General features: G+C 40.0%; 1 protein-coding gene across 3 annotated transcripts; it reads right to left on the reverse strand.

Moving 5' to 3' along the window:
- On the reverse strand, positions 1–25,108 carry TMEM144 (transmembrane protein 144). 3 transcript variants are annotated; one of them, XM_075612541.1, is made up of 12 exons: positions 24,897–25,108; positions 17,759–17,965; positions 17,236–17,358; positions 13,993–14,092; positions 12,290–12,370; positions 9,227–9,314; positions 8,991–9,064; positions 7,403–7,521; positions 5,183–5,302; positions 2,550–2,647; positions 1,200–1,253; positions 1–356 (listed from the first exon to the last, which is right to left on the reverse strand). In XM_075612541.1, exons 2-12 carry the CDS (start codon positions 17,916–17,918, stop codon positions 273–275), a joined length of 1,101 nt encoding a protein of 366 aa, XP_075468656.1. In that variant the 5' UTR covers positions 17,919–17,965; positions 24,897–25,108; the 3' UTR covers positions 1–272. The 3 variants fall into 3 exon arrangements, with proteins under 3 accessions (XP_075468656.1, XP_075468648.1, XP_075468665.1); XM_075612533.1 differs by having other exon boundaries at positions 17,759–17,968; positions 24,897–25,107; XM_075612550.1 differs by lacking the exon at positions 24,897–25,108 and adding an exon at positions 24,069–24,138 and having other exon boundaries at positions 17,759–17,968.

A 25,108-nucleotide genomic window follows, 5' to 3' on the forward strand; every position in this document is an offset into this window, starting at 1 on the left:
TACAGTAGATACATGTATGTTTATTTAAAACAAAATAAATCATTTACAAATAATTAAATAGTAAATCCCTGGAGCGTTTGAATATTGTAATACTGGTGTTCCAATGCATCCCTTTTTGTAACTTCCAAATAAAAATAAAATAGAAACAATTAGATTTCTTCTAATAACGAAGATACAGTATCGGTGTATCCGAAACCTTCACACTTGTCAGCAAAATAAAACCGATGAAAGACTCAGCAGCACCACCACCTGGACAATATGTAGAAATGTCTTCATATCTTCGAAAAAGCAGTTAGAAGGGAGCCGGGCAAAATAATACAAAATGCCAATCCAAGCAACAGATAGTTTCTCAGTCCCTGTAAAGTTAAAAAGAAAAGGAAAAACAGAACATGACACAGTCTATGAAAAATTACAATATGTGTGTGCATATGATGTTGCATTAACACCCACATCACACCAAACCCAAATTCACAATTACATGCATATACATGTACTGTACAATATAGCATTAAATATAACACATGCCATTTCAGTTGCCAGGAATTGTGGTTACCAGTATTAATTCAGATTAGATCAGAATCATGCATGCTCTGCTTTATGCTCTGAAAGTTATTTTCATCAGTAAACCACCTTCACCATTACAATTCTCTGTCCAGTGTCCAAATAAATCTAAATATATTTGTGGTGTTCTTCGCTACATTCCTACTATGCTTTCTTGTGGTTCAAGACAGTGTTCAGTCAGTCACTAATTACATGTTTGAAACCCTTTTTTAAGTGATGACTCTAATTGAAACATGATTGCTACTTTAAAATCTTTAATCTATGCTGCTTTAAAATGATTTCAGATTTTCTTTTACCTTATGTGAAATAAGGGTTCCCATAAGTCTGAACTGGGGTCCTCTATGCATAGAGAGCTGAGTTGCTGTGATACAGTATTTAATGTTCAAATTCCTTTGCAAGAATCCGGGAGAAACAATATGATTACTGGGTTCAGCCTCAATCTAGCAACTAATAGAGATGACATTGCAGCTTCCGATTAGGTGACCTGACAGCCATCTTTGTGTTTCCTTGCAAGTTTTGGCAAAAGTAAAACAAAAAAAAATTGTATCCCAGCACTTTGTGGGCAAAAACTTTAGCTGATGTAATTCTAGCCCCATAACAATAAAGGGAATATAATGGCATCTACTGTATAAACTCACCTTAATTTCTTTGAAAACAAAGACTCCCCACATTGCAGCTATTAATCCAGGTCCCTGAGGAATGATTGTAAAAATGAAATTAACACAGATAAGATACTGAATATTATTTTGTATATCAGATCAATATTTACAGCTGAAGTACTTAATACTGTACCATAAAATCTAAGAATATGAACTAAACTACCTACAATAAAATCACGGCATGCTTTAAACAATACATACAGTAATACTTTCTTTGAAGAACGGGTTGAAACTGGTGCAGGAGGTCCCATTGAAAGGAATGGACCCCCGGCAACTGCCACCTCCCCCAGACCTGCATTTTTTCCGGGGTTTTGGCCATGGCGCCACAAACAGTAAGAGTTGACACATCTGTCGTTCAATGTGTCTAGCATCTTTGTGTATGACTCATACAGTAAAAGGCTAGTTATGAAAGTATAGCTGCAAAAGTAATACAATTAAAAAGCAACACCAGATTAAAAATAAATATATATATATATATATATATATATATATATATATATATTAGTATGGTGACCAGGGGATCCTGATAACCAAGAAAGACAGCACACCGCACAGATGATATCCAAAAAGTGTGTATTGTAAAACACAGGGCCGCCAACGTTTCGATCCTCGTAACGGGACCTTCCTCAGGGCAGTGCCGTTACGAGGATCGAAACGTTGGTGGCCCTGTGTTTTACAATACACACTTTTTGGATATCATCTGTGCGGTGTGCTGTCTTTCTTGGTTATCAGGATCCCCTGGTCACCATACTACTATATGCAACATATGGGACAAGCATCTGCCTTCTCAACCAAACCGTGAGTGCAAATCCCCATACCATGACTATATATATATATATTATATATATATATATATATATATATATATATATATATATATATATATATATATATAGTCATGGTATATACATATATATATATATATATATATATATATATATATATATATATATATATATATATATATATATATATAGTCATGGTATATACACATGTATATACACATACATTGCTTTAAATAAAAAAAATGTTCCTTGATAAATGCGGTGCACTTTGTTTCCATTTTAATAAATAATCCCTTTAATATGGCAAGTGGGTTTACTCTGTTTACTGTATGGTATTTTTTAACACATGAGAATCATTTATCACAAATCTCTGTACAGTATTGCAATCATGGATACTAATGTAGGATGCATTTTTAACACCTTCTCATGCTGTTTGATTGACAAACAGTTGACACACTCTTCCCTAGAATGTTACTACACATAACATATCTGATAATAAGAACAGGGCAAAATCTTGTATGATGCTTGCAACATAACCACTGACCGCGGTGATTATTGGGAAGCTGACCACAGCACTGAGGTAATTATTAGCCAGGAACCAGCAGCAGTTGGCTATTGCCCAGAGAAAGCCAGAAATGAATCCTTAAAAACATAGAAACAAGCACAAACCATTACACAGAAATTCTACAAAGATGGCCTTTTAAGACAACGAAATACATTTTTCAGATGTTGTAGTAGAACTGTAATGTTCTGAATCCTGCCATTCATATTTTATTGGTACTGTATCTTAAAACTCTTTCGGGTTGCAATGTGTTACGCAGGGGTGAGCAAACTTTTTACTCTGAGCCTCCCTTTTCATCCATGATATTAGTCGCCCCCCCCCTGCCTGGTGTAATCCAAATCACATTACTTTTTTTTATTAATCGTTATAACATTTTTAAAAACAGTAAAACATGACAAATGTTATAGGTTTGTTTTGAAATAAACCAGCACAGTAGTATAAGATAATACTGATTGGAAATTTTTTCTCCCTCCCCATCCTCTCCCTGAACCTCTCTCCCCCTTCCTCATCTCCTCTCTCCCCCTTCCTCATCTCCTCTCTCCCCCTTCCTCATCTCCTCTCTCCCCCTTCCTCATCTCCTCTTCCCCCCTTCCTCATCTCCTTTCCCCCCTCCTCTCCCCCGTAGGCAGTGTAGTTTTACTAATATTAACCCCTTTAATGCCTGTGGTGGACCTTGATGGCCACAGGGATCAAAGGGATTAATGTAATTTCTATCACAGTGTTTTAATTAAACGTATTAATTGATACTGCATAACCATATGGTAGAAATATTACCCTCCCCTCCCCCATGTGATTGCGAAGTTGTAATTAACGCGTTATTAACAGTTCCATTAATTACTGCATCGCAACTAGTCTAAAAACATTGCACGCAATATATTTTTCACTGCAATCTTGACTAGTCCAGGGGTGTGCAAACTTTCTGCGCAGTGCCCCCCCCCGCCTGATCTCCTCCGGTGTCGTGCCCCCCTGCAGTGTCAAATGACGCCCCATCATTTGACGCCATGTCTCCATGGCAACGGACGTCAAATGACCCCGTGTTGCCATGGAGACGCGTGAACTGAAGCCGGGTAAGTAAATTAGAGGCCTCACACTCTCAGCGCGGGGCCTCTGTAAACGCTGTGCCCCCCCAAAAAAAGTCCACCAGTTTGCACACCGCTGACTTAGTTCATAAAATTGAGGTTATAAGACCCGCTCATTTTTTCCCTTGGATGTGATATTAACTATGTTTTAAAGGAAATTGATGACCTATATTTAGGCCTATATTTTTTTATTTATAACTCTTCCCCACTCTGGATCTTTACAGTATCATACCTGTATATAAAATTCAAAATACATTTTTACAGCATCAGCCAGGATTATGGAATGTTAGTGCAGATAAAGCATACAGACAAAGTTTAATGAGAGGAAAGAATATAGTAGTGTAGTAGAGTAGATCATTAGATTTGAGCAATTGCAACTTCAGCTGTACAGTCACTATCATTGCACATCTTCTTTCGATCCCATCACAAATATAAAAGTTTGTTGTGAATAGTGAGGAGAAAAATGTATTGCTAAGTGCATATATATTGCGTGTGAATTACTGGGTCAAATCGTGAGTTTATTCATTCCAATCCTCTGATTAGAAACAGAAACATTAATATTCCTGCACATTAAATATATGCATTTAGTTTAGTCATATGTTACAACAGCAAGATTACAAACAAGCTGTGTTAGTTTTAGTACTGTTTGTTTTGTACTGTTATAATAATTTGACGAAGTCTTATTTTCCATTGTCCATTCACTTCAGGAACTTATTCCTGAGATAGTGGTACTGTAGCTGTTAACTTCAATGGGTTTGTCAACCCATTTGTCATCAGATTTTACTGTATTGCGCATATACCGTTTTCCACCTGGCTAAAGTTCAGATCACCCTCATTCTCCCTCCCTTCGAACTGCGGTTTGTGCAACTTCTTGTTTCTGAAAATCCAAAAAACTGTGCTAAGCTTTAGCACGCCTCAGTCCCCATCCTTATGAATGGGAGTAAATACATGCTAAGGCTTTTGTGGATCTGGGCCTTTAACTACATATACAGTAGTCATAAGGGAAAAAGAAGCAGTGAGGGCTGCAGCTGGAAAGCAAGACATGGAATGTGGAATTCTAACTCTGACTGCACTTACTGTGGGGTGGCAGAGGACAAGATTAAGTTAGTAGGGGGCAAAGAGAGGAGAGGGAAATGTTCTGGCAATGTTCAAAGTGGGGTTAATGAAGGGAAATATGGAAAACTCCTTCACCGCTACAGGGAGCTGCAACACGTTCCAAAAATAAATTAAAATGGAGGGATATCGGAATAATGTGGAGGAGATACAGAAAAACTGTGAAAATAAGCAGAGTTGAAAAACATAATATCATTCATTTGTATATAGTATAGCTGGCATGTATTTTTCAAACCCTATGCACTGTACATATACCAGCAATTAGTGAATACCCCCCTTATTGTGCAGACCTACAAAGTGCAAGGGCACATACATTACCACAACAAACAAGAAAATATGAAATAGGATCTCTGAAAAAAACTGAACAAACGCATACATTTATATATTTGTACTGCCATACAACCTATCTTTGGGAACACTTACCAGGCAGTATTGCTTCTGGATAAACTTTTGGATGATTTTTCATTACTGCACAGTAGATCACAAAATAAGCAGTACTAGTGAGGAAAATGCCACTGGAGTGTGAAAAGACATAGTCTAAATCTAAAAAACAGAAAAGGTTTTGGAAACAAAATGTAAATATTTCATAATAGAACATGCTCATTGTAATTGTGCTGCTATACGTATTTTCCAAACGATGTTCATCACTTATTTTCAAATGTTTTAAGCTTTTGAACTAATATATACACACACATACATACAAGAGACGGTCCTCTCGGCGAACATTTCTCTGACTCTGGCCATAAGATGAACGATCTGAAGGTGGCCACTCAAAGGTAATCTTAGAACACCGAAAGAGAGAGGGTTGCATAAATACAAGTTTATGCAACTGTTCGGGACACTTAGTGGTGGCCTAAACCGAGACCGAAGTTTTATGAGTCACTACTGACAGAAGAGAACTCTCTTCCCATGAGTGCTAAAGGCCATGTCTATACATACTGCGCTATATGCATGCACACACAGCTGTCTCTTACAAATACTCAATGTAATTCCAGCCCTATATACTAATAGGGACCACATAGTATCTACACACACTTTTAGTAATGCAACACCCACTCACATTTCCACACCTACCCACACCATTGATATACACTCGCACTACACACACACACACCTTTTGTAATGCGCTATATGCACTGTGGGCTCTTTATTTATTTTTACATACACACACACTCTTAAATCCTTCACATTCAGGGACTATTTAACACCTCAAGTCATAAATCGCACCCTAAGGGATGGGCTCTAATCACATTCCAAGATGCACTGTTTTTGAGTAACCCCTTGCCTGCTTTATTCAATGTAACATCGCCGGAAGAAGAGATCAGTGTATCTCGAAAGCTTGCACAAATAAAAGCTATTACCATTCCTGTGTGTGGTGTTGAGGGTAGAAGGGGTGGGTGAATGGGGTAGTTGCCCTGGGGCGGATGGCTAGGCTAACCGGTTGGGTAGTGGGAGGGGTTAACCCCTGAATTACCTTAGAGGTAGTAACTGCTAAGGTAATTAAGGAATTAACCCCTCATGCTACCCTCCAAGGAGGCTTAACCACCCACCTTGGGGAAACTACAGTACACCTTTCACCCACCCCATTAAGACACCAGTAACACCTTCATTGCCTTTGCGGTAATTAAACGGTAACTGGTGTTTTAATAGTACATAGAACATCTGCCCCACCATGCAAAAAGCCTATTTCAGGGTATGGAGGAAAATCACGCCTTCGGGTAATTTCGCTTGTAAATCAAGCACATATAAAATCGTGTGGTACTGTATGTCATTTTGTTAACAAATGGTATAGAAAATGCGATTTGCAATACAGAATACCATTTTTTGACAAATGTCATACCGCGATGTATTAACATAACAACAAGTTCAATTTTGCAATTACAAAATCGAAACTACTAGAATAGGCCCCTAAGAAACAGAAACTAAAGTCTTGGGACAAGGGCAAAAATGATAATTTTGCAGTTTCACGTATTGCAAGTGCAAATTCATTATTATCCATTTCAAAGCGTCTAAAGTAGGGATGTTCCATGTTCCAGGTAGAGGTGAAAAAAATAGATACTGTATAGAGATAAAAGCTGTCAAACAATTCTACAATTGCATTAAGGATGTATACATCTATGGGAAATGACAGTATTTGTACTGTCTTTGTGATATAATGCATGTATCATCAAAATACCTTTAAGCACGTCTTCCCCCCCCACCCTTTTTTTTAAGGGTGGGAACAAGGGGGTTCCTGGAGCTAATATGCCCTATTTTCAGCTCCCGGGGCCCCTTGGTTTCTAAGATAGTTAGCAGTGGAAGTAGCAGTTTCCTGCCTCCCGCATGGAAAAAAATGGCGGTTTCAAACTCCAATAGTAAGCTATAACGTAATTCGCTGCAGCTTCATCTTGGCCCACGTGCAGCATGTAATAAAATACCAGAAAGTATTGGCTCTACTTTTAATGCCGTTCAGCTCTGGGTCCCCATTTTTTCCACCCTGGTGAAAAAAAAACGCTGTCCGGGGGTAGGGAATTGCTGCTTTAAACAATGTTTTCCCTGTAAAATGTACTGGCCAGTACATACCTTATAGCTGTTGTATAATGATGTATATTCACATTAGCATTGCACAACAAGCTGACATATAATACTCATCTGTTTTCTCACCAAACTGACTTGATCCCGCATATATGCTTTCATTGTTTTTGCTGTGGTCCTTGATATAGAGAACTGGAACAAAACAGCAGCCATAGAGAATTCCAGCTCCGATTGCCAGGACACAGCCTCTTTTCCAAACAAAAAGTATAAGGGAAATAGGTGACTATTAAATGTCTCATCTTTGCACTTTCTGCCTCTATGGAACTCTCTTCCATTCAGTATTTATCAAGCACGTTCCAGAACTCCCCATGTTCCAAGCACAGCTGAAATAGTTACCTCTTAAAGTTGGTTTAGGACGGTGCGGCTGTCTCGCTACCGTGTCGGTTAGTCTCAAGCATTTAGTCACTGCCGATCAACCGCAGGATACAGCTAGTCGCCAGTTGTTTCACAGCCAAGGTAAGTCCCTAACCGTAACTCCTTACTGCTAATCTGACCCCTTACCCTAACCTGTTAACCGTTACCCTAAAATCCCTAACCCCTAATCGGACCCCTTACCCTAAAACCCTTAACTTGTAATCTTTACACTAAACCCCCTAAAGTTAACCCCAAATACTAACACCTCTAACCACTTACCTTAGCAGTGAAACGGCCGGCGGCTAGCTGTCCCCTGTGGCTGATCATATTTTTTTATTGTCCAAGTTAGAGAGTTGTAACAGCCACCCCTAAATAACCTCTATTACATGGGGTGGTCTATGTGGGTGTTAGTTCATTCTCTTCTTCCTTCATGAGATCTATCTGCATTAATTGCAGTTACTAAAGCTGTGTATTATTCTAAGCGAAAAGTTAAATGTGAAAGTGTTTTATGTGATAACATTATTGCTGGACTTTGACAATTACAGGACAGAATGTAGATATTAATTTAGGAAAAATGACTTCACACACTAAGGTGCATTCCCCTCAAAGCGTTTTTTTCCGTAATTGATAGATGCAGCTTTAAAGAGGCAATCCAAGCATGTGAAGTAGAAAACTCATTAACATAGGATTGAAGCAGGCTGTCTCCGGAGCTGAACCCCATTCATTCAGCTCCGGCGACCCACTGCTTCCGGAGATACAGACCTCCGTAGGGGTGCCGGTAGCCGCTCTGCTCGGCTTGCAAAGTTCACGTAATGGCGGAGTTTGGCACCCTGGTGGCCAACAGGAAGTCGGAACGTCATCAGGTTTGGCTTCCTGCTGACCCACGTCACGCGACAGCTTTAAACTTTGCCAAGTTACTGCACCCACTTTGTACCCCTGCTTTAAGCATAATGTATGTAAAGAAATACGGAAATAAAAAAATGGCCTGGATTGCTCCTTTAAAGCCATTCTGAGGTGAAAAAGCAGGGGAAGCATTTTTCATAAGACACACCATTTTATTCCATGGACAAAGTCGATCATAGCAAAAAAAGCTGTAGTACATAAAAAGAAATTAATATATTTTTAACAGAGTCGCTCTGTCTAGACCAAGCTGTGCGAGTCCGCTGAAAACTTTAGCAAGTTATTTAATATGTTAAGGCTTTCCCAATTGATTTGCCTTGCAATCTGATTTGGAAGTTTTCAACGTTCGCTGAAAACTTGATCAATTAAGCGAGGGTAAGAAAGAAAAAAAATGTCTACTCACACAATTCGCTTTTTCAAAGGCGATAGTTTGTCTACCCATGATTCATCTGTTGTAGTATTTTCGCTGTGATTAATCTATTAATACAAACATTAAAATGTAGAAAGCATGAAAGTAAGTTAAATCAGTTATTCTACCTTAACTTTTAAAACACACATAATTCAACAGTATGTGGTAGAATGTGGAATTTACTAGCAATTACCAGCTAATAATAGTGCTTTTAACTATACAATACTTACGCTATTCCTTAAAAGTGGGGCTGCTTCTGATGCTGATGGCAATGTAACACATTTTACGTCGGTTTTCACAAAAAGAAAAATAATTGCACTAGAAAGGAAATAAAAATATTTTAACATTGATTTGTACTGTACAGCATTATAGTATTCCACCTCGGGCCAGTTTGTGTATGCAATATACCATTAAAGCCTTTTATCTCAACGGAATCGTTTTGAACTCTACTGATTGACTGCTGTGGCGCCGTCTTCAATCCCCATTCATCTGCTTACCTTCATCGGACGCACGCACCGGAACACGAGCCAAGGAGGGCTAGGATCCGGGACGGATGAGCTGACAGGGGTAAGCATTGCGCCCCTGAGCCCCGACCCCCATGGTGGTCCCCCTGTGCCCTTCTAGCACTGTTCCACTGTCAGTTTACTAACCCTTCAGGGTGTCAGTTGTTGCAGCTGTATGCCTGAGCGCATGACAGATTTGGAATTCATTGGCACCCCCTATGGAGGCCTGATCTTCCTCTTCCACCAATTTTGGCCCAGTTTTGCAGCCAGAAGACTTTGGTAAACGGACTGCATCACCTTAACCACCACGCCATTGTTCTTCCAATTTCATCCACTAACTGGAAATCTGTGGTTACCATCTTAAATACAAGGTACTCCGGTGGACACCACCGGCTCCAATATACATCATACACACATCAGGTCTAGTCTGGAATTAACCTGCTCCCTCCTGCATACTGCAGTCCCAGCTGACGGTGCGCGGGAAGTATGTATCCTGGATCAGTTCTATAGGGACTTGTCCACAGCAGTAGAGGGACAATTTATTATAAACAGAGTATGTTCTAACCGTGCCACTGGAAGGTCATTTCACAAATAAATACCGCATTTACCACACGGGACTCATTTACCATACAGTTATTAACCAATATCTGTTGGTTATACACACAGAGCTGCAGTATTTATTCTTTGAACCAATCACTGCTCCTCAGAGACTATTTGCCCTCAAGGCATATTCCACCTATATTTAGTAATACTGCCTCATTGGTCGCCTTTTTACGGTTTGTTTTTTGTTTTTCTTATTGCTAGCAGACCTTATTTTAATAAATGTGCTATAATTACTCTTTATGCACTAGGAGTGTGCACCCTTTCTTTTTCTATTTGTGTGTGTGTATATATAATATATATATATATATATATATATATATATATATATATATATATATATATTACACATATATACATATATAGTGTGTGTGTGTGCGTGTTTTTATTTTGCTTTTGTAGGTGTATGGAGCTTTATCCTTGTATAGTGTATGGCGTGCGTGTGTATGGTGTCTGTATGGGTTTGCGTGTGTATGGTGTCTGTACTGTATGGGTATGCACCTGTGTATGGTATCTGTATGGGTATGCACCTGTGTATGGTATCTGTATGGGTGTTGTTCGCCTGTGTATGGTGTCTGTATGGGTGTGCGCCTGTGTATGGTGTCTGTATGGGTGTGCGCCTGTGTATGGTGTCTGTATGGGTGTGCGCCTGTGTATGGTGTCTGTATGGGTGTGCGCCTGTGTATGGTGTCTGTATGGGTATGCGTCTGTGTATGGTGTCTGTATGGGTGTGCGCCTGTGTATGATGTCTGTATGGGTGTGCGCCTGTGTATGGTGTCTGTATGGGTGGGTGCCTGTGTATGGTGTCTGTATGGGTGTGCGCCTGTGTATGGTGTCTGTATGGGTGTGCGCCTGTGTATGGTGTCTGTATGGGTGTGCGCCTGTGTATGGTGTCTGTATGGGTGTGCGCCTGTGTATGGTGTCTGTATGGGTGTGCGCCTGTGTATGGTGTCTGTATGGGTGTGCGCCTGTGTATGGTGTCTGTATGGGTGTGTGCCTGTGTTTGGTGTCTGTATGGGTGTGTGCCTGTGTATGGTGTCTGTATGGGTGGGTGCCTGTGTATGGTGTCTGTATGGGTGTGCACCTGTGTATGGTGTCTGTATGGGTGGGTGCCTGTGTATGGTGTCTGTATGGGTGGGTGCCTGTGTATGGTATCTGTATGGGTGTGCGCCTGTGTATGGTATCTGTATGGGTGTGCGCCTGTGTATGGTATCTGTATGGGTGTCCGCCTGTGTACGGTGTCTGTATGGTGTCTGCATGGGTGTGTGCCTGTGTATGGTGTCTGTATGGGTGTGCATCTGTTTATGGTGCATGCGCATCTGTTTATGATGTATGGACCGCCTGATTTTTGGGCCGGTTGGTTGGGACCGCCAGGACAAAGTTTGCCAGCCAGCCCCTTGGTGTACTAGAGCAGCGGTGCGCAAAGTGGGGGTCACTATATTTTTCTGGGGGGGGGGGGGGGGCGGCGCTCTTCCTCCAAGGCCTTTTAATTAAATGCCGGGGGATTGCTTGAGGCCCCTGCAACTCTAAACTTACCTTCACTCTGCCGGTGTCAGGACTCGTGTCCATGGCAACGCAATGTCAAATGACGCCGCGTGGTCATGTGACGTGACGTCGCGTGTGACATGACACCGCACAAGGTAAGGGGGGGGGGGGCACCACCGGAGCAGAACAGGCAGAGGGGGCGCAGCAAAAAGTGTGCGCGGCCCTGTACTAGAGCATACCCTCATTACAACCTCATACATCTTAAAAAGAGAAAGTAAAGCAGAAATCTAAGAAACTGTTTGCACTGTGCTTAGTGGTGAAACATTATAGTTAACAGATGAAACAAACAAATATATAGTAAGCCATGAAGCTTTAATGCTAAAAAATATCTGCTCATCAGGTGGCCCATAAATATGTAACTTCTCTGCTTCTAGATAAAGTGCACATGATAGGAAGAACTGAATGGGCTGTATGAAAGGTGTCTTCTGGTGCAGTACAGCGAGTGTACTGTAACATGGGGCAAAACTATGTTTCTTGGACCAAAGGAGTTCCTGGAGCTGAAAACAGTATGGTACGCACTGCCAAAACAAAACCAAAAAACAAACAGCTGCTTCAAAAGAGACACAACGTTTATCTTAATGGTTTCAAAATGGATCATGATTGACTACGAAATACTTAGGTGCTCAAAATCATAAATAGAGGTACCTTAATGCTGAAAGGCCTGCTCCAAAATAGTTTAAATAGGGTTTTGCAACTACTTCAGGGTCTATTCCGAACATGCCAAACCTGAAATACAGCAACACATTATTTCTTTAGACCTGTGTACTACAACATTTTATCTAAAAATAGGAATACAAAATATATAGAATATAGATAGAAATGTGCATGCACTTCCTTTGTGCAATGCACTGGTAAGTTGTGTTTAACTAAAGTGACAAACTTTTAAAATAGTAAGACATCCCATTGCTGGTAACTGCATATTGAGGGACAATATAACCTCTAAAGTATGGACAGAAATGTTTAAAAATAATCCTAGTGCATGAAATAATCAACGGCACAGTACAATGATGAACTATTTATGCTTAAATCACTGCCACATGCAATAAATAAATGTAACTTTCAAAAACAATAATTCACAGCTATTAGATAAAATATTTGGGTTCCAAAATTACTTTTTTAGGATGGTATACTCTCCATCAACACTCGTAAAACAAAAATACTGACACTGAAAATCAGCCAAAAGGAATGCAAATATACATACTGTATGTATAAAAAGTAACAATGTTTCTGGGCACACCTTGCAGCTACTATAAAAAACAGAATGATTTATTCTATTTACAGGAACTAAATTCAGATGAAAGCATAATTGCCAATTATATTTGAAAGTCTATTTTCTTGGTAGCCATCTAATTAGGGTGACCATATTTTTCCCGGACAAATTTAAGGCATGCCCAAAAGACAAGCGCCTACCGGTCTTGCACAAGCAGAAAATGCCCACCACACATTCGCAATTGGCAAGCATCCATTGCACATGCGCACAAGAGGGTGGCAAGTCCCCATCGACCTGCGTGGACGGCAAGTGTCCATTGTGAATATGCGATCGGCACTTGACAGAAACTCGTGTGCTTGCAAAGCGGGCACTTGCTGGCCGTGTATGCGCAGCCGGTGCTTGTGCGATCAGCCAAAAACCGGGACATTTAAAAGAAAAAAGTCGGGACCCGGGACAAATACCAAAAAAACGGGACTGTCCCGGCTATAACGGGACGTCTGGTCACCCTACACCTAATCTCAGTAAATAATGGCACTTAGGCCCAGATGCACTAAGCTCTGTTAAACTATTTAACCTAATGATAACTTTAATTAATGTTAGGTTAATCATAATGCCTATGCACTGAAGACAATAACGTAAAGCTAACCCAGTACTGCGGGGTTAGGACTCCCACATGCAATAGAAAGTTGCAACCTCATCATATTGTGACTCTGCAGCCATGTTTGTATTTTTTTTTTTTTTGTCAAAGCCAGCACAAAAAACTACAAATATCTAAAATATCAGAAAGTCCCCAGAGGTCGGAGGACCACAGATGAACTAAAAGATAAAAGGGATTCCTGATTCAAGTTAGTTTTAAAAACATACATAGTAATTTCTGCAAAATGATGCTTTAATCGGACAAAAAAAAAAAAAAATCAAAAGAACTTGTATTCTAAAAATCTGATTTAGAATTGGCTGTGTTATAGAATAATTTCAGCAATGCCAGATTTACAAATGTAAGAAAGCAACTAAGTGCAAGATTTTCTCAATATTAAAACTATACTTGTTAGAACTGTATCATTAAAAACAGGTTACTTTGTACATAATACGTTGCATAAAGTACGTACTTTAGTAAGAATGTATGAAACTTGTCCTTTACCTTGAACTTGCCCAGCCAGTTAACAGGTTGGCAGAAGCCCAAATGAGGAGACCAAGCCCAAGACCAACTGTTTTAACAATTGGAACGACAGTTATATTGCCTGCAAGTAAAAAATGCAATTTATTACAAATGTACTTCAGGTATGCTCAGACAGTACAGTATGTTAATATACAAACAAAGAGTGCAAGCGCAAATAGCACAGTGATATAATACAGTGTGTATAACTCATAGTGATTAGAGCTAATTATAAAATGTATATGTAGCCGAGTCCCCCTACCCTGCCTCCCGTGCGGGGGATCTGTTTAGTGGTTCTACCGAGCTCCGTGTGATTGGTAGGTTGGGGCGGCCTTTTTGCGGGTTGCGCATGCGCAGTATGGCGAGGCGCGCAATCACAGTGGAGGAGGCGTGGCCATCTTAGTGTAGCTCAGCAGACTATGAATATCACAAAGTAAAGCACTTACATAAGCAGCTATTGGAAGAGCATTCAGACCACCCTTGGTCATAAAGGACAACAAGCAGCAGCCCTCCTCCTCCGTCGTTCCTGCTCCCTGGCCATCAGAACAGGTGATATTACCAAAACGGGGGAAGATGCCAAAATACATCTGCAGCTCTCCAATACCGGACACCCTCGCAATGGTGCAGATGTAGTGCAGGCTCCACCCTACGCGTTTCGCTATTGTAATAGCTTCCACAGGGTAATTTTGGTAACATCACCTGCTCTGATGTGCGTGGAGCAGGAACGATGGAGGAGGAGTGCTGCTACTTGTTGTCCTTTATGACCAAGAATGGTCTGAATGCTCTTCCAATAGCTGCTTATGTAAGTGATTTACTTTGTGTTATTAATTTGATAAAGCATACTTCACCATTATTGCTTGTCTTCTTCTATGTGGGATTCCTCCCCCCCTTCTTCTCAACTGGCATTGACCTATTATGCTGTGATGGGTGTTTGGATACAATTCTAACATCACTACAAGAGTTGGTTACTCATAATAACCTCAGCGCCTGATTACCATTTGGAGCATGCGAGTGAAATATCACACATTCCAGATTTTTTTTGTTATCGTTTACAATATTGCACTATTTTTGTTCATTTGTTTTTTCTATGTTATATGTTCTGGTATATATTTGCGCCCCGAGTTCTGCTGCCCAGTACAGTATGTTAAAAATGTTTCCTTAGGGATTATTTTACGAGACATAAGCTTCACCACTAATGGCATATATAGGACATCAGTACATATTTACTAAGAAGTGAAATTCTATAAGACAAGCAAAAATAGAAAAAGCACTGCAAAAAGAAGAAAACTGGAGGCACTTGATCAAAAATAAAAATGTATTGCAGCATGAAGCCACTAGAAAAAAAAAAGAGAGGAATCTCTGATGTTTTTCCAGTCGTAATAAAAAAATAAATAGAAGTGTTTTGACAGCTAAGACTGTAAGTATCTTGGGAACTACAGCGCCCATTAAGATTAAAATAGAGGAGTTCGTCTGCAGAAGACATGGTTTCCAAACTTGTTAAAAATTTAAATTTTGGGGGCAGATTGCTTCATTGAACGGGTGCTGGGGATTTGACGCTTTTTTCATTTTAATTAGGGTTAAATGCGTATTCTGGTTGACTCCTGGGGAGCTGGGGCAGAGATTGTGATCTTAAGACTGTTAGCGGGAGCTTGCAATTTAATAAGAATTGTTATGGGGGGGTTGATTGCTGTTTATATACAGTTCATATGTAGCAAAACTTATTGTTTCCAGTGCTCCGATTGCGTCTCATGGATCCCCCGCAGCACGATCAGGGAAGCCAGTATCTACAACGCCACAAGCGTTTGCTTCTTCAACCGCGGCGCCGGAGACATTGAGTCTTGCTATATCTATACATAGGCATTTTATTCATCACAACATAGTGGTGACCTTGCCAGTTAATAGTTAACTAATGCGCACTTAGCTGGGAAGCAGCGTCTTGGTAGGTTAATATGGATACTTCTGTCTGGGAGGCAGCAAATAAAAATACCACTTGTCAGCACATTCACGTATCAGGAAGGGCTGCAACCCAGCTTTTCCCCATTATTTCTTAGCATACAGTGCTTCCACTGCAGCCAAGGATTCTGGGTAGTGACATGCAAATGAGCACACAGTTTATTACCTTTTGCTTCTTGTCCATTTTAACATGGAGCCCTATAAATTCATGCCTGTCGTATTACACAGCTTTTTCAGCACAGCCTGGGCTAAAGGAATGCATAGCCAGTAATCCTACAGTACTCACACACAGCTGTTTCGACCTTTTAGGTCTCATCAGTGGGAGCTTGGTTACGGACTTGCAATGTGAACCTGGAAGTGACTACAACCAGACACAAAAAAGTTATGGCACTTTAAAAAAAAGTGACAAAACCCTCCACTCAGCTTGTTGACACGTCTGCCAAAGATTTAAATTGATTTTAATGTATGGAGTTACATTTCTATTGTTAACAGTTTTTATAATGCATATGCTGCAGTTTTTATTGCCAAATGGTGACAAGTGTGTTTATTGTATTATGCTGTTAAGCTGTGAATGGTTATAGTGTTATGTAGGTCCTCTTATGGTCATACATTGAATATGCATTTAGGCTAAATCACTGTGGCTGCTCTGCTGCCTGCATAGGATCAAACCTGTGCAAATTGTACTTGGCCCAGATTGTAAAACATTTGGAACTTTTACATTTTCACTCCGAGTCCCCTTTAAACACTATGGGGTTTATTCTGTAAGGCGTGACAGCTCAGATGATGTTCTATCCCATAAAAAGTCCCATTGACTTTAATGGGGCTTTTCATGCGATAGCATGTGATCTTCGCTGTCACACCTTACAGAATAAGAGCCTATGTATGTTCACAACCAGGCGGGCATGGGATTGTTAATGGCTACAAGTGCACAACTTCAATACATATAAATATCACATTCTCTCTGCCCTAAAATGCGCTGCAGGCTCATCTTGCAGCAAAAGTGTTCATTTATAGTATGCCAAAAGAATAATAAAGATTTGGTTCAATGCAGAAAAAAAAAACACACGTCCGGTGTTAGAATTCTTGATGGTATAAAGGCATGCCCTGAATTTACCTGTTTCTGGGCAGCCTACAGTAGATTAAAAAAAACAAAAAACAAAAAAAACAACTGTGTATTCGTATTGAGTAATACTTTAAACATCATAAATGTATTAAAGTGTATGGCATCCTATAGAAATAGCCAACAATGTGGAATGCAACTTTATTTTCCCTTACCTGTAGCCCATACACATCCCCCTACCATAGCTAGGGGCCAAAATTTTGGACAATGAAGAATGATATTGACCACTAAAGAAACAATCCATATAGAAGCACAGAGAATCCATTGGAAGAACATGCCTGAAAAAAACAAAAGTTATATCATCGTAATACTTGCATAGAATGTGACATTAGCAAATGCAATATACACCTAAAAGAAAGCTGTATTAAATTGTATGCTATTCAGAATATATTTACTTGCAGTGAGGTGTATTAATTACTGTAAAATTATTATTATAAATGAAAATAGAAAATATATAAACTGCTGAATGCATGTAAATAAAATGAACGTAGCACTGACTATTCACAGTAACACTGAATTTAATGAAAATATGTAGGAAACAAAATAAAACAATACCATTTAAAACAGTTTGTTAAAAATAAACTAATTGCTTTTTGTTAAAATACTTACTGCCGCGACTTTTACAAAATAGAATAAATCAATAAAATCGAAATGTAAAAATATTTTGAAGTACTGTACCATCTCCAGTATCAAACTTCTTAACTGGAACAAAGTTGGACCCAAACAAAACAACCGATATGATAGAAGAAGTGAAGCCAAGTGCAAGATTAGTGTCATTGTTACCAATGACACTATTATTGGTGCCAGTTATCCAGTAGTCCATGTGTCTCGTTTTCATTGGGGTTTTTATTTCTATTGAGGTACAAACGGAGACCCTCCAAACAGCTGCTAAAATAAATGCAGAAAATATGTTTAATGAATCAGTTGTGAATATTTTTTATACATCTTCCCACAAGCATCTTAGAATGAAAACATTTGCAAATAATGAAACTGATGCATAGAAGAGGTAAACACAAGGCACTCAAATAATATTACTAAAGTGAAAGGAGAAATGAAAAAATGGATCAGCAATGGGAAGGTTGTATTGTCATGTGAAAGTATATTATGAAACATACAGTAGTCTTCTAGAGACCAAGTCAGGCGTGGCAATTACTATAAGAAAGTAGTAGAAAAGCCCAGGTGTTGCAGTACAGTGAAGCACAAAGTAGAACAATTAAAACAGGGAATTAAGAATCATTAATACAGAACAAAAGAGACATAGGGAGTAATTTACAATAACGGCCATTCTTTTTACAGGAGTAAACCCTGGTTACCATGACATTGTTTGCTTTAGTTAAAATTGTGTTATGATTAACAGGAGTTATATTAATAACAGAGCACAATGATCCTTGGCTAAAGTATTGTTGGATACTAAAAGTGGATGATAGATTAAAGAAAAACCATTGAAGAAAGAGTTAGCAGTAGGAATCGCAAAGAGAACAGTGTCCCAGAAACCAGCTGAGTAAATAACACAAGTCAAGGGTAGTTTAAAGAAGCTGATGAGTTAAGTATGAGAAACAAGCAACAGAAACGTATCAAAAAAGTAAATGCAAAGAAAATCAACCAAGTTACGGTGAAACCGAGCCACTTATCCTAAAGTCTGCATATATTTGCATTTTCCTTGATTGTAACCTCAATGGCATATCACACCATTGGGCAACTTTCCTGGTGAATAAAAATATAACAATGTTAAATCCTAAGGCTACGGCCCCAGTGCCTGCGCTACACGGGCACCTGCGAGGCTGGCGGCGCGTGCAGCCGAGTCCCCGGTCTGCAGTGAGCTGCAGGGGAGAAGACAGGGGGGGAATGGGGGGCAAGGCGTGACAGGGGCGCGGCCGTGACGTCACTCGGCAGGTCCGCCCTCATTGGCTGAACCGCCGGGGGGGTGGCCTAGAGATCCGTTGCGAGTCCTGCTCTCAATTTTCTTGAGAGCAGGAGTTTCTGTCGGCGCAGCGCGGCGGCCCCCCTCGCAGCAGACCTGGCCGCATTGTGGGGCGGCTCTTGTCCCTGCAGCGTCCGCCACAGCGGGCGCTGCAGTAGCCAGCGGGGACCTGGCCTTACACATTCTGGAAGAGGAGCACAGTTCTGCTCTTAACCAATCAGTTTTAGTGTTCAGCATGCCCACATCAAGAGAAATCATGGATCAAGAAGTATTAGAACTTTTTGTGAGCGTTGTCCATATTAAGGGTAATGCCATGTCACTGACCAACGAATGAATACAGAGTGTTAATGTAATTTCACCCATAAAGAAAAAGAAAAGAGTCAGATTGCAAGCAAACAGTTAAATAGAGGTACATTGCTATGACAAATAAGTCTTTTTTTTTTTTTAAACCTTAGTTACAAATGCATTTAACTATCATCTTGAACACAATCCAGTATTTGCAAATCTGCAGCAGTCTTTCATTCTGGAAAATATAGATCTAAAATAATATTTCTGGCCTGTCTTCTAGTGTGAATTTTATTTGAATTGTTTATTAACTTAGCTTAGTCAATTAAATTATTTATTGATATACTTTAGCCAGTATTTTCCGTCTACAGCTATACAGAATTTGTTTTTTGGATAGAAATTTTAAAAGCTACTAGCTACTGTATGTCTTTATAATAGAAATTAAAAAAAATATAGGGGTATTAACTGAGTAAGTGCTTCAACAGTATGTCTTGCTGGGCTTGGCTTTTCAGCCCCAGAAACGGTAAAAAGAGTAAAGGAAATGTGTTCTATTGATTCACATGATAATTCCCTTAAGGAAGTAACTATGAAAAAGAAACATATTTATTCATATGGTTTTGTTTTTACTTAAATAAAAAAAATATGTTAAAGAGAATTTTAAAAAGGCCCTTATTAAATATGCAATGAAGCCTCATAGAGTATTAATAAATGGAACCATGGCCGCCGGCAGAGGACAGAGTCGGGACAAGAATCCCAGGCCCGGCGGCTCTGGGGGCCCCAATAGGCCAATGCTGCAAGTTCGCCCAAAAGGTTGGGTCCAACTTCCGTGTCGGACCACCTTGTGCCGCGAGATCCCAGCTTTCCTCAGCTGTGGGGTGCTCCTCTCTCGCCGAACTCATTCTCTCCCCTCCCTTGTGTACCCGGCCAGCGCATCTGGAAACAGGGCCCCAGATCCCCTCCAAGTGGGGTCCTTCAACAGAGGTGGCCTGTACCAGGTACAATTATTAGGGGAGATGGGGAGTGAGTGAGAGGGATCTGAGTGTGAGAGAGAAAGGGCTGAGTGAGAGAGGGCTGAGTGAGAGAGGGTGAGAGAGCGAGGGCTGAGTGAGAGAGAGGGCTGAGTGAGAGGAGAAACAACAAGATAATAATGCAGGACTGAGTGTATGGAAAAGGTAGATTAAATGTAATGTAGATTAATGTATGTATGTATGTATGTATATCTTTATATAGTGCCATTTATGTATATAGCGCTTCACCTAACAATATAACACATAATGGGAATAAGCGCTGGAGACATAAAAGTAACATTAGGAAAAAGGAACCCCTGCCCCAAAGAGCTTACAATTTAAGGGGGTTATGCACTATTTATTTATTTATAAAATATTTTACCAGGAAGTAATACATTGAGAGTTACCTCTCGTTTTCAAGTATGTCCTGGGCACAGAGTAAAACAAATAGTACATGGTTACAAGTACAGTTACATAAATGAACAGGGTATACATTATATACAAGACATTGCGTGCACAGTTAAAGAAAATATATATTATGAGCGTATGAAACAGTTACAGACCAGGTTAAAATGTGAGACAGCCATAGATTTGAAAGAACTTAAACTGGTGGTGGATGTGAGAGTCTCTGGTAGGTTGTTCCAGTTTTGGGGTGCACGGAAGGAGAAGGAGGAACGCCCGGATACTTTGTTGAGCCTTGGGACCATGAATAGTTTTTTGGAGTCTGATCTCAGGTGATAAGTGCTGCAGGTGGTAGGGGTGAGGAGCTTGTTCAGGTAGCTGGGTAGCTTGCCCATGAAGAATTTAAAGGCAAGACAGGAAAGGTGAACTTTGCGCCTAGACTCTAGTGTTGACCAATCTAGTTCTTTGAGCATTTCGCAGTGATGTGTGTTGTAGTTGCATTGGAGAACAAAACGACAAATTGAATTGTAGAGGGTGTCAAGTTTGCTAAGGTGGGTTTGAGGAGCCGAGCCATATACTATGTCTCCATAGTCAATAATTGGCATTAGCATCTGCTGTGCAATACGCTTTCTGACCAGGAGACTTAGGGAGGATTTGTTCCTGTAAAGTACCCCTAGTTTGGCATAGGTCTTGGTTGTCAGGGTATCAATGTGCATCCTGAATTTTAAGTGGGAGTCAAACCATAAGCCTAGGTATTTAAAACTAGTTACTAAGCAGTTATAAGTGCTTTTACGTGAGATAAAAAGCCATTATAGCGTGATACTGCCTGCTGTGAGATTCACAAAGCAGTGCTAAGTCTTTTAAGTGAGATAATTGCCTTTATAGCGCGATACTCCGTTCTGTGAGATTCACAAAGCAGTGATAAGTGCTTTTAAGTAGCCATTATAGCAGGTTACTGCACTGTTATCACTGCTTTGTGAATCTCACAGCAGGCAGTATCACGCTATAAAGGCAGTTATCTCACTTAAAAGCACTTATCACTGCTTTGTGCATAGTACCCAGAAAACCCACTTATCACTGCTTAGTGCATGACCCCCTAAGTGTGTAATGTTATGTAATGCGCTTAAATACCAAATGAAAAATGTTATCTGCACGATGTACTGTGCTTCTGGCCTTGTGTAAGCTTATGTAAAGCTAGTTCTAGTGTGTAGCATGTGATGTGCAGATACTAGAGAGTTATTACAAAAAGTGATACAGGTAACAAAAATGTAAATGTTGTGGTTTCAATATAGAGTTTAGAAAGAAATTAGAAAGCTCCATTTAATTGCAATATAGAGTATGACTGCTCTGTACACCAGTTGGAACACCACATACTAAAAATTATACCATACATGGCAAAATGGCACGTGATGCCAAACTGAAGACTGCTATTTTAATACAGTAATCTACACCTATTAAAAGGAATGGCTCTGAGTAAAGGCACGGACTCTAAAAACAATGACCACTGAGTTTGCACTAGGGAGGGAGCGAGTTTGGCAAGAGAGGGCACGCAGCTGAGGAGAGCTAAGACCTCGCGGCACATGGAGGCTCCGGCAGCCGACGCGCAAGTTGGACCCGACCTTTGGGCGGGCTGAACTTGAACCATTGGGTGGCTTGGCTCCCACCAGAGCCGCCGGGCTTGGGATTCTTGTCCCCGGCTCTGTCCTCTGTCGGTGGCCATGGTTCCATTTATTAATACTCTATGTGGCTTCATTGCATATTTAATAAGGGCCTTTTTAAAATTCACTTTCACATATTTTTCAATGTAGTGAAAACAAAACAATATGTATAAATGTTTCTTTTTCTTAGTTACTTAAAGGAATTTCCTTAAAGGAATTGTCATGTGAATCAATAAAACACATTTCCTTTACTCTTTTTACCGTTTCTGAGGCTTAAAAGCCAAGCCCAGCAAGACATACTGTGAAAGCACTTACTCAGTTAATACCCCTATCATTCACATTCACAGAAACCGACTTGGGAGTACAAATGTAATTGTTAGTACTAAAGACGAATGTATGTATGCATGTATGTATGTCTTTATTTGTATAGCGCCATTAATGTACATAGCACTTCACAGCACTAATAGTTACAATCATGAAAGTAAAAAAATACAAATGTGTCAAAAACGTCCACCAAGTTCAATTTGGCATAAACCTAAAAAGTCTGTGAATAGGGTTAGTGCAGAATTAAGTTGCTGCAGTACAGTATGTATGAAGGGGAAATGTATTTGACGCAGCATGGATGTTTCATTATATAAGTTCACAATGTATTATTTTCAGTGTGACTATAATAAATAATATTACACTAATGACCGATATTTACAAACGCTAGTTTGTAAAATATGCATAGTTCTGTTTTAATTTTAACTGGATTAATAAAGTATGCAATATGACACGATGTGGCAAAATTATTTAAAACATTAATTATCACTTGTATGAAGACTTTATGCACAGGATTCACGTTTAAACAACTTTTAGCACTCAAATTATGATGCTCAATTGTTTTTTAATAATAAATCTTAGTACTGTACATAGGCCCTGCGTTTCATAGCAATGTTCCCCTCATCTACTGAGTCGCCTCCATGATGATGTCTGCACCCATTTTCATATGGGCTAAAAAAAATAAAAACGACAAGTATATTGGCTAACCAAGGGGTCTCCCAGTATTAAGAGTAGTGTAGCCCTACTAAAAGGGATCCCTGTTTCATCCAGGTTAAAAAAAATATATTTTTACCATTTTATTTACATTTTATATTCTGTAAAAAGGAGTTTTAGAAAGCTGGAAGTGTATTTAAGTACTGTCATTTCAGTGTGTTCGTTTGTGTGGGCAAAAGACTGACAAGTGACAACCTTCCTTCCAAACAAATAATAAAAAAATAAAAAAAGCTGTGTGTGCTGTGCACGCGCATAGTAAGTGAAACTTCTTTGTGTGTTGTCAGCAACATATAAAGTAACAATAATATTGTTACTGCTTAGAACATGAGTAAATTTGATTGGCGGGGTCATGTTTATTGGCAGCAGTACCGGCATCATGGATGTTGAGCGGGTGGGGGGGAGCCGCGCCGGCGGCTGGCACCGTCGCCGCATGTCAGCGGGGGGCGGGGGGGAGCGGCGGCGGTCAGTGTTGTTGAGCGGTGGGGGGAGCGGTGCCGGCGGCTGGCACCGTCGCCGCATGTCCGCGGGCGTGTGGGGGGAGCGCATCAGCGGGCGTGTGGGGGGAGCTGCGGCTGCCGCATGTGATTTTTAGGTTAGCAGAGCGGGTGGCAGCATGTCAGCGTTGGGGTCGGGGTTGGGCTGAGCCAGAACACAGCCCGGCCTCAACTGCCAGCACTTACTTCATGACGTCACATCCATTTCATTTTCTGTCTCCACAATGCATTTTTGTCCCATTACGAATGAGGTGCCACTAAAGAAGTTTCACTTCAAAAACAAGTGTAACAAAAGCATATAAGATTACTGGTTTGTGTTTAGTAATCATATGTTTAATTCTTTATTATTCAAGAGTTCACAAGTCTTTTTTTCAAACTGAACATAGAAATAAACAAATAAAAGAAGTTAAATATGTGATCAAGAAAATGTAATACAAAAATAGTTGGTTAAATCTTCAGGAAATGTACACATTATTTCTAAAAAGGAAGTGGTATATTATTAATCAATAGATTATTACTGCTGTGACAAACAAACAAACAAACAAACAAACAAGACATTTCATCTGATATAAGGTTTTATTGGTCATAGTTGGGATTTTGGTATGCTTACTAATTGATGCATAGGTCATCTTGCAGATAAAAACAGCATATAGGAAAACACAACACATTGAAGTTAAATTAAGTAAACAATGTATTTTTCAGCAATGGTTACTAGATATACCTATGCATGAATAATAGCAGGTGAAGAGGAGTGACTAACGTATGTGAAATCAAGTCCAAAGGAGAAACTATAAGAGGCGATTACTAGAGTTAAGCACATTATAGCTTTCACTTTTTGTTATGCCATATAACAGGTTTGTTTTAAAAATGTGTATTCCACTTTCTCGAAAGACACGTTGCAATACATTGTATATGTAGCATCTGTTTGCTAGGTTACAAAAACCTCTTAGTGTATTATAGTGGTGGTCTTGGTTGTGCGGTCCAGCTTTTGTGTTTAGTAGCTGCAGCACTCACCTTTTAGATGATGTTGTTGTTCACGTTGTCTGTGCTTATTTGTCTGTGCTTTGTTTCCTACATGTGACACTGCAGGGAGGAGGAGGAGGCGAGTTTCTTCCTGGTCATGTGACGAGGAACCGGCTGCTCAGGACTCAGCATTTCACTCTGCTCTCATTACTGCAGTTTACTTCCTACAGTACACAGGCACATGACTTCGACACATGACTTCA

The sequence above is a fragment of the Ascaphus truei genome, chromosome 1 (genome assembly GCF_040206685.1).
Source record: "Ascaphus truei isolate aAscTru1 chromosome 1, aAscTru1.hap1, whole genome shotgun sequence".
Lineage (NCBI taxonomy): Eukaryota > Metazoa > Chordata > Amphibia > Anura > Ascaphidae > Ascaphus > Ascaphus truei.